The 11,339-nt window shown below is 35.5% G+C and overlaps 1 protein-coding gene across 1 annotated transcript in view; it reads left to right on the top strand.

Moving 5' to 3' along the window:
• LOC136853516 (BRCA1-associated ATM activator 1) overlaps positions 1-8,919 on the top strand; it is a 65,912-nt gene extending 56,993 nt beyond the window's left edge. The window contains exons 20-22 of the mRNA XM_067129181.1: positions 2,155-2,328; positions 3,197-3,354; positions 5,320-8,919. Coding sequence (XP_066985282.1) covers positions 2,155-2,328; positions 3,197-3,354; positions 5,320-5,429 — 442 coding nt within the window. The 3' untranslated portion in view covers positions 5,430-8,919. The remainder of the gene's footprint in view (positions 1-2,154; positions 2,329-3,196; positions 3,355-5,319) is intronic.
• Positions 8,920-11,339: the final 2,420 nt, after the last annotated feature.

Below are 11,339 nucleotides of genomic sequence, written 5' to 3' on the forward strand. Positions count from 1 at the left end.
ACTTACAACCCTTCCTGCTAGAATAAGAGTGAATACTTAGAGGCCCAGGAAGACAGCCTTTAACTGTATGAAGCAGATACTTAGCCTCTTGGTCTGTGACATCACAGTTCCTATTTTTTGGTAGTCCAGTAGATGTGCTCCCTATCATGAATCAATGCAGCCATGAACATCGATATCTCCAGGGAGAGAGGGATCAGTGGCATTACTACTAACAGGTAATTGACTCTTCTACAAGTGAAGATCCTTTAAAGACATGGTCTGAGCCTGTGGCTGGGTATTTTCTGATATGTACTTAGTAGCTTTTGGTTTGTCTTCATCCATGTCCTCAACGAACACATGGCCAACCCGGATCCTATCAAATCATATTCTGTTGCCAGTGTTAAAGAGTACCTTCAGTTTAATTGACCTATGTAATGTAGCTAGTTGCAGCCACAATACTGATCTTCAGTGATGAGCATCTTTTCATCATCTTTTGCATGTCTACTGTAGTCACTGATGAGGAGATGCAACCAGAAGACAATGATGAGGGAGAGATGGCACATGACAACTTCTCAGCTAAAGTTCATGCCCATCCTTGCAATAACAGAATTGTTGCCTGCTGTAAAATCAGATCCAGCATTGAAGAAAACAAAGTTTTTTTTTTCAGGCAGGACAGGTACAAGTCTTCCTCAATCAGGCATACCTATTAGATGGTTGGCAAGCTGTGGACAGAGTAGGAGCAGACAGGCTGAACAGTGGATTGAGCAGATGAAAAGCAGAATTGATTGGGCTGACAACTGGACTGGACTGTGCTAAACTGGGCTGTTGGAATATCATCAGAAGAATGACTCGTCTTTACCTGCCAAAAATGTTAGCTTCATTGCTGATATGGAAACACAAGATCCCAAAGTAGATGAAGCAGGCATACCTGCAGCAACAAATGTGAACCAGCTTGACTCATGTCCTCAACTTGAAAAATCATTTCCACTGATCAGGTGACTACTCATGACATGTCTCACAGGTGAAATTAGGCAGACATACCTGACCATAGCAGCCCCCTGAGAAGAGGTGTGGGTCCTTATCAAAAGGCAAAGCACAGCACTTGGAAAAATCACTAGAACCACAAAGCAGAAAAGGCCTCTGTCATGAAAGATACACTGCAGCAAAACAAAAATCTGTAGTAAACAATGAGGATATAAGTGATGATATAAATTAATCAATTAATGCCACTAAATCTGTTGAAAATATAAAAGTATTACCTATCATTCATGGACACTATACAGACATAATTGACACACTAGAAAAATCACATCTTTTAATGCTATTAATACAGTTCCCAGAAAATTCAAAAGTACATAGTAGCAAAAGTTTATCAAAACTACCCAAGAATATACACAAAGAAGTAAGGAGCATCAAAGGAAAATAATGTAGGAAGTTAGAGCAAACAAAAGGAACCTACACTAAAATTAAAGAGAGTTTAGTGCAAATATTATATGCAAAACACACTAGCATATCTATTGCTAACAACAGCAAAGAAGCATAATTCTCACATTGTCCACACTTAACTGATTAACTAATGGTACAATTTGGGAGAAGCACTGGTTATTATTGCAGTATTCTTATACTTTCTATGGTGTAGAAGTACTGCAATTTTATCACCTTTTAAAATGAAATTAGTGAAAAAGACTTACGAATTAGGTAATGAATAATGAAATAATTGCTAAGAATAACATTGAAAAATGGGTATCCTGTATTGGGGAAATGTGGACAGAGCTATAAATACTGCTGCAGACTTAAAAAAGTGAGGTAAGTGATTCATGGGTAAATGATAGTCCAGGTGGTAAATCTGTTGGAAGACTACCATTCTTCTTTAGTGTTATGTAAAAGACTGGAGTCTGGGACACTTAGTAGCAATTTTTCTTTAAATTACTGCGTGCGGATGGTATCTAGGATGAATGTGAGCATATATATGATTGATAGGGTTGTGGTGAAACAAAACACGTAGCATATACTTTGTTTCATTAGCAACTCTTCACTCATATATTGGCCAACTCTTGATGGCCTTCATCCTGAGCACCATATCTAAATTAATGTCCCTTTTTTTTATCTCTTCTAGTTCTGTTTTGTAGCATTAGATTAATTTACACTGAATTAAGGAGTGAAATTTTATTTCAGAAGGAACTTTGAAGACATTGATATACAATTCAAATCAGTCACAGTACCAAAGGAAAATGTCGTTGGAGTAGCTGGTCAGGATGTAATGATAACTAATGATGTTCATGAACTGGAGGTAATTGATAAGACTATCAGTGATATACTGCATTCTTCTACACTGGATAATGTTTCCAGGTGAGTTTAACCTTCAGTTTTGTAATGCTTTTCCAAAAATTTAATTTATCCGTAACATTTCATCACGTAAAATAACCCAAATCCATTTCAGAAGGCACCTTCCCTTTTGCATAGTATGCTGTCATAGTAATTATTTTTTGCTCAGCATACCTTCTTATACATATTGAAGAAATGTACTCATGCCTGTCCTCTGACAGAGCTTGAAGGCTCTGTTTTCTTTGTTGTTGTATTACAGGAAATTTTTACTTATACTAATTCTTCAGACCATGCATGATTACTGTACTTCTACATATGTATGGCAATATTAGCTAGTTGCATTAAAACAGTAGCATCTATGGAACGTAGTCTGAGAAATTAATTTACATTTTAAATTACAAGATTTTTTCATATGACCTTTTTTTTGCATAGAAGAATTATTTGATGTCTAGCCTTCAAGAACTAATTGTTATATTGAGAATATGTTAAGATGTAAATTGGAAAAAAAATTTTTGTTACTTAATTTTGACATGTAATTTGTAAACTTAATTTCAACATGTAATTTGTAGATCATAGGCACAAATCCCTCAAAGAAATTGTAGCAGAATCTTCAACATTTCCTTCGTAAATATTAATTTGTGGGAGCATTAATCTGTTTAAATAAAAAACCTTTTTCTGCAATAATAAACTTATCTTTCAGATCATTCCTGTGAAAGCTTAAAATTTTGCTCACTAGTTTGGATAAATCAACTTTTTGTATAATATAATTTGCTTGTGCAAACCTTTTGTTGTTCTGGCATGTGTATTTTTTTTTACTTCATGTGACATTCAAGATACTCTGTTGTTTTGAAGAAAAAGATGAAGGAAATAATTTGGTTTTACTCATTTTCAGCATAAGAAGACCATTGAATGATGCTCAAGAAAACCAGAGGGCAGACCATAAATATGTTGTTATAACTCCTGAGGATGTGCCATTGCGTAAAGCTGCAATTCCAGTTGAATATTTATTGCAAAGTTTGGATAATATTTGCCGTCACGAGATAGCACAAGGTACCGTTAGTTATGAACACTGTACATTAAGTTTATGGACTATAAACTTCAGAAGCAGATGTGAATACTGCAGCGATGTTGAAATATTTAAAAGAAACTTGAGTGTAAAAGGCTTATGGTAAAATTTCTGTAAATAAGCAGATACATTTACAGTTTTAGAGACCCAAATACCTTCTATTTCCTACTCAAATTTTTGTCAAGGGAAATTCTAATGTTAATTCAGAAAATATATATTGTTTCAGTTGCCCGATATATTTAGTAAGTGTTAGTAATTGACACAAGATTTGTGCATCTGCTCAAAAATCCCCAGACACTACAGTCTTGTTAGAAGGAGAGGAACATCACTGGTGTTGTTCATGTAAGTCTTTTGTAGGTCTCAGTAGCAATCTGGGTCACTTATTGTGTCTGCCAACTTCTTCATAACTCACAGTACTACTTCTGGCCTTCTGTTGTTTCTGGATTACTTTTTGTCCAAAATCTCATTTTACAGTATTTATACTGTATTTTCATTTTTCAGAAGTGTATGTGGTGATTCTGTGACAAGTGATAACTAAAAGGTTTGTGATTTACTATAGTATTGCTTTGCTCTTCTGAAGTGGCCACAAGCTTCTAGAGTACCTTGTTTTTCAGCTGGTGATTGTGTGGCCATTCAACTGTTAGTATGTGACTGAAGATTGCTTTACTTTTGGTGTAGGGTTTTGTTTAGCACTTGGCTGGTAGGCATATTAATTTTAGCTCTAGTTTTCGTTGGGGGTTAGTTTCTCTGTATTTTTATAGCATAGGTTTAGTTGAAGCTTAGTGTCAAATTGTTTTCAAGTTTAATGAGTTTTCTGAAGCTTAGTGTCAAATCATTTTCAAGTTTAATGAGTTTTCTTTATTACAATATACAGGCAGGCAGTCCCCGGTTATCGGCAGGGGTTCTGTTCTGAGGGTGATGACAACTGAAAATCACCGCCGACCGAAAATCAGGCTTATTGGCGCCGATTTTTGTTTATCAGCACTTCTGGTAGGTATGTATCAGCGCCAATACCCAATTATCAACGCCAGTAAGTGGAAATCTGTGATTTTCGGCACAAAAGATTGCCAATTTTTGTCGCTAAACAAGCGCCACACAACCAGATCGCTGTTAACTGGGGACTGCCTGTATTACTCTTTTTGATAGTGTAGTCGCTTGCTTCATCTTCAAGGAGTTATCTTCCATGGTCTACCAACATCATCATTATTAATATTTCTACATCACCTTTTCCATTTAAAGAATTAGACATCCCCTCATTCCCCCCTTTTAGTTTTCACAGCCTGTTGGACTCTATTCCTTTCACAACTCTAATATCTCTTCCCTTTCACAACTCTAATAGATCTTCCGGATCACTTCAGGTCTATCCAAGGGTAGCAGCGAGTTCCCTATCTTCTAAGCAGCTGTTCAGACTTGGTAAAAGTAAAAGTTTTGTTATGAAATGAATGCAGTTTTTTATTTTAAAAAAAATCATATTACAGAATTAAATCAATACCTTTACTATAATGTCTGGCTTCCAACATCTGTTCTGAGACAGCTGGCTCAGACCACAATAAGTGAGCCTGACCACAACTTGAGGCCTGAGGGAGGCTTACCCGAGAACTGTACCATCTTTGCACCAACTACCAGGGAGCAATCATTCCTTTCCCAAGACTGTAGTATGTGGGGGTTTTTACACAGGTGCATTAAAGGCTAAGTAAAGTTAATGGAACTGTATAAGAAAATTAATTTTCTTGTAATAGAAAATTTATTTTTCATTGAAATACTTTTTCTAGCAATCTTGTTAGATTGCTTATTGAATCAGTTTCAAGTTGTTTTTGGTATTTTTTTTTTTTTAGTGGATACATATAGTTTGATCTGAGAATATAATTTTATAACTTTTAATTACAAAAGATTAATTTACTGATTTATGATAATTACTAATGCCTGTTAACTTCTTTTTTTTTTTGCAGACAGTATGACAACAGTTAACATGCTATCGCTCCTAGATGACATTCTGTTAGAGGGATGCAAAGTAGAATCACAAGATTCAGATGACCAGCATCTTCGGGACTGTTATTAAGTGCAGTGCTGCTTTTGTTAATAGGCTGTGAATTTTCAGATAAGCTTACTTAGTCGAGTAGATAAGATTTCATTTTTCTCTTTTTAAGTACAGCATCTATGTTTATAGGTACTTTTACTATTTTGCACATACAGAAAAGTCATAACTACCATAGTCTGAAAGAGTTGGACCATATTTTCACAAAACTGATACTAGTACAATACTACAAGTTATTATTGTTAAGTTCACGACATTACTTTATATTATAATTTTTTATTAGTATCTTGAAACTCTTAAGTAGCTCTCACCATATAAGATATACTTTACTAATGTATTAGATATATCTACATTTAACCAAGTAAATTTTCTAGAAAAAGGCAATAAGGAAATGCCCTATTTCTTGTATTTTGAGACTTCCCTGAATTGAATAGCAAATATTACCACTGTTCACAGTGAGATAGTATTTCTATTTTTTATTTCTTTGTGTTTTATATTTACTACATATACAGACCATATATTTATATAAAGCAGTAATTACCATTTTCAGATTTAACTTTGTTATATACATCACTTTAGTTCTTTCATTAAATGTTTTATTGTACATGCAATATCACATCTGTCTACCTTTACTACAAACAAACCTTTAAAAACACACATACCAATAACACATTTCTTTCCTAATTCATTGAAAACAAAATAATTACTGTAAATTGTGCACAGTACAATACAGTATTTCAGAAATAAATACTGTAGCTGGTTAGTGAAATACCTCATTTACTCTATAAGATGAAGTAAGATTGAAATGGAATAGAAAAATAATTACTAAAATTAGTTCTTCTGGACCCCAAAAATAGACAAATAACTACTAAAATGATGACTTCTGGACCCCATACATGACCATGGTAGGGATTTCATTTAAGAAATCAGCCATGCAGCATTAAAGTTATGATTTTTATGTGATTGACAAAATATTTTGTATCACATTGATTTTTGGATGACAAAAAGCAATGAAAATAAATAACAGCATTTAATCGTTACATGGTTTTTACAATAATTGACAATGTACTGTAGCAGTATGTAGTCCCGCATTATCTCTGTTGAATTGTTGGAAGCCCCAGTGCAGATATGAAGTCATTGGTAATATTAAATCTCACATAAGTATAGTTACGACTGCAGAGTAAAATACCTAATGCAGTGTTAAGGTTGTACACAATAGTAGTAATGTTCTGATGGCTGTATGTACCAAGTCCTTTGCAGCAGCAAGTAAAATTTCTTTTATTAAAAGCAATAGATTAATCCCATATAATGAGTGACTTAAGCCACATTCAGTAAAAGGATTGTATTCCATAATATAATAATAATAATTTGTATTTATTACATATACAGTGAACAGTTATGGTTATTTTATTAAACTAATTACAGATGAAAATAATTTTGTGGATAATTCTTTGAAGAATTGGGATTTTTCTTGTTTGATGTAGGCTTCATTTAGTACTTGAAGTGCCCATTCAGTGTTGAGGATATTCATATATAGCCAATAATTTTTTTTATTATGAAATCTAGAAGAAAGTTATCTCCTTCCACTTCTAGGTAAAACGTACTTGTGTATGTTGTTGGTTTAGTTATGGAATATTGCCGCTCAATATTAAATGCTGCAGAACATTTTAATCAAATTACATTTTATTAATACTTTATATTTTATGAGTATTACGATTGTCATTTGCTAAAAATAGTGTACAGTAATTTGCAGTTAATCTAGTCACCATCCCTTTAAAAGACAAAATTTTGTGACTTTACATACACTTTTTGTGTTTCTGTTCAAATGTTACACAAAGTTATTTGTAATTGGAGAAAATACATCAGGTTTTGGAGCTACATACAGTCTCTGAGTATTCCATCTTTTTCTTGTATATAGCAGTATTTCAACTGTACAAGTTTTAATTGAACATGGTCAGTCCTTGTCACAGCAATAAACTCTTTAAGTAGTAGCATTCTTACATGTAACGTCAGAGGTTTTAAAAGTTGGATAGTTCCTTAGCCCCTGTCTCCATTAAAGACAAATTAATTTTCAGGATATGTGTGTGTTTATGCAATGGTCTTGTAATTGTGTATAACTATTCCAGTGAGGAGTTCCCTGCAGCTCTAATCTGCCTTGTAACTTTTTGTCTTTGGTCTCTTCATGTCATCCTGTCCTATTTCTGTAATGCTGTCTTGTTTAAGGTTTTGGTCTGACTAAAACATTGTATGTCATTATTTACAGTATTCATAATACATTTAAACCATGTGACCTCTCAGCTGAGCTTTGAACATTCTTCATGTGAAAAATGGAGATAATTTTAGCAAGCAGCAGTTGGTGGGTGTACTGTATATTGTCAATATATTGATGTCACAGAAACTTTTGACTAAGATGGAACAAGTAACTTAGATTCCTGAGTCTTTTATAAACATTCTTCTTCAGTGTTAGCTGCTGGTGACTTTCATCTTTGTCTTGGTCCATATTGTCATAAGAAGAAGAAAAGTGAGGAATACAGTCATCACCTGACCATAGCTTTTTTAGTCAAACTATGTACAGACTTACATTGTCTGAGGCTGGGTGTTGCCAGAAGAAAATCAGCCTTCAAAACTCAGGAACAGCAACTACCATACAGCTTTGGCCTCAGAGAAACAGTAAGCATACCATTTCTCTTCAAATTTGTAGCCAGATACTTTCCCTGTAATGTTGAGTGTCATTATTTTAAAACTAGTTTAACTGTGCAATGAAGTCACATGTATAGATTGTCATAAGGTTAACTTGAAGGATTTGTTATTAAATGAAGAGTAAGAATTGGAGCGAGATAAAGAAGTTGGACAACTAGGTGGGAAGAAGCCAAAGAGAACAGGTAAAAGTAAAAGTAGAAAGCAGCATAGCTTAGAGCAAAAGGGGTGCTTTAAAAAAACTACTTCAATTCTTGAGTACACCACATTAGACACTGCCAGATTTAACTTCCTACAGGCAACTGAGCAAAGGTTTATTATGATTTCTTCTGTATGGATTCTTTGCATTATTATGTTTAGTGGAAATATGAGTGATTTCAGTTTATTCACTGATCATTGATGCCAGTTAAACAAACTAAATCAGATTTTCGTATTTCATTCTTATCTGTCTGTTAATTACTCTTTTCAAGTTTGATAGAGGTATAGGTTTAGGGCTATCTATCTTACATGAAACACTTTGTAAGCCAAAGTTCATGCCATGGTAAGAGATCCTATCCCAATCCTATCAGCCATATTACTGTTTCAGATATCCCTAGAAAAGTACATATCCTGAAATGATTCTTGAACTCATACTGAAGATTCCTTGGAGTTTATAGGTAATTCAGTGCAATATTTTGCCCTGCATAAAGACAACAGCAATTTGATTTGTATATAGTCATGTATTTTTATATAGTACACATGAGCATTTTTAGTTATTGCATCTTTGTAATAATTTTATATTTTTAACACTGCAAGTAAATAATAAGCATTCTCCAAAGTAGTTTTAGTACCTTTGAATCTGTGTTTGGGACAAAACTGGAATTAGATACTCTGTAAGTATCTCTTCAACCATTTTCCCAAGGCAATAACATCATCCCTGAAGGGGCTAGTCATGTGAGGTGCACTACAGGAACTACTAAAGGGTTTACGTGGTGTCCGTTCAGCCCCTAGATGTACCCACTTTTCAGTATTTTACTTTACCTCCATTCCTACTTCCTTTCTTCCAGTGTTGCTTCCCTCCCATACCAAGCAACATTGTTGTTGTGGAGAGGCTAGGGATCATGGCCTGATGCGGGATGGCGGGGGTGACGACCATTTGGCCTCCATCTGGACTCTCCTCCAGCCTTGGGCTTTGGTCCTATGCTCACCCAATTTTTGGCTTGGTTTTTTGAAAGCTCTCATTTTATCACCTCTTTCTCACTATCCTACCAATTCTCTTCCTCTGTTCCCCACCCAACTATCCCTTCATGGGCTACTAGATATGGATTCCTCTTTTCCACCAATAAAACTTTTTCCATTCTTTTCTCTCGCTCCCAAACAGTATCTCCATTGCCACTTTCGCTTTACAACTCGCCCACACAGTACTGTACTAGTGGTAAATTCCTTGGTTTAATTTTTGAATCCTGCCTTACCTGGAAGGAACACATCCTATCAATTAAAAAAATGCTCTCCAATATCTTTGCCTCCGCCAAACTTTAAACCACATTACCTGGAGTGCTGACCATAAAACACTTTGCATCTACAAGTAGTCCTCATTCCATCTGTCCAGGATTACAGATGACATGTGTACTCCTCAGCTTCCTCTTCTCTTCTCAGCCTTCTAGACCGGTGCACCACTTAGGACTAAGACTGGCCCTTGGGACCTTCCATTCATCACCCGTAGAAAGCCTCTATGCTGAATCAGGACTAACATCGCTCGCCCGCCTACGTGCCCCCTCTCTCTTAGATACTATGCCAGATTCCACTAATTCTTTACCCTGAAGCTAACTATACCTGAGCCCCTCCTTACTAAATTTACTAACAATCCCAACCAATCCTGCCCTTTCTCTATCTGTATGAAAACCCTTCTCTATCATTCTTCATCACAATTGGAAATCCTTCCTTTCTATATCTATACCACACAACTTATCCCTTCATTTCTATATCTATACCACACAACTTATCCCTTCCTTTCTATATCTATACCACACAACTTATCAAAACTTAATACTCCCTCTTCTATTCTACATTCTCATTTCCTAGAGCACATTTTGACACCTGACACTTGCACCCCAATCTACACAGATGACTCCAAGTCCCCTAAAGGAACTGAGCTGCTGTCCTCCCCCACCAAACATTTCCAACTATTATTACCACCTGTAACAAGCATACTTACAGCAGAATTATACACCATTTTGTTTGCATTAAAACAACTTCTAATCTACCCCTCATCATCCTTTATTTTCACAGACTCTGCTAATTCTTTATCCCTCATCCAATCTATCAACTACATCCATCCTGTAGTCTGTGAAATTCAAGATTGGCTTTTTTGTATTTCAATCCAGAAAAACCTAGTCTGCTTCTGCTAGACCCCGAGCCATGTGAGCATCCTAGGCAATGAGGCAAGTGGACTCGTTGACCTGCTCTACGACTTTGTTGGGATGCCAACATTTCAAAACCATCCCATATTCAGATTATTTCCCATTCTTCTGTAACTACTTACTAAATCACTGGCAGTCTTTCTGGTCCAGTATCTCAAATAACAAGCTCCGCACATTTAAACCTACCATACTACCATGGCTAAACCCATGCCATGAGAATAGACAATGGGAAACAGCTCTTGCCAGACTACAAATTGGCCATTCAAACCCATATAATTCTTTCCTGCCCCCAGAACAGTCGCACGCAACAGAGCCTTTACCAGCCTAACCTCGCCTTCATGATATTCTCACCAAAACAGAACACTCCATAGAACACGTACTCTGCTTCCTTCGACAAATAAATATTCTTCACCTACTATAACCTACCAACCAATAATTCTGACCATACTGTATCTATAATCAGTACAACATAGTACCATATGGTCTCCAAGGCCTGGTGCTTGATTGATATTAATTCACTTCAATTTTGCTGCCCACCCTCTGTAACTATTACTTTTTACCCTAACTGTGAGGTTTTCTCCCAGTTCCACCATTAGATCCTTGTACTTCCTTTATTATCTGGATCTCTTTCATCTTACTGTCTGACCACTCCAGCTCTCTCTTTTCACTGTCTTAAGCACTGAATGGAACAAAAAAAAAAAAAAAACTGAATGGAAAAAAAAAAAAAAAAAAAAAAAAAAGTTGGCTTTAGAACCAACACCTAACCTTTGTGGATATATGACCATTTTAATGCATCCAGTGGTTAATACATTTGGATTAAATCTTCAGGTGAGGGATA

Source organism: Macrobrachium rosenbergii, chromosome 27, assembly GCF_040412425.1.
Source record: "Macrobrachium rosenbergii isolate ZJJX-2024 chromosome 27, ASM4041242v1, whole genome shotgun sequence".
Taxonomy (NCBI): domain Eukaryota; kingdom Metazoa; phylum Arthropoda; class Malacostraca; order Decapoda; family Palaemonidae; genus Macrobrachium; species Macrobrachium rosenbergii.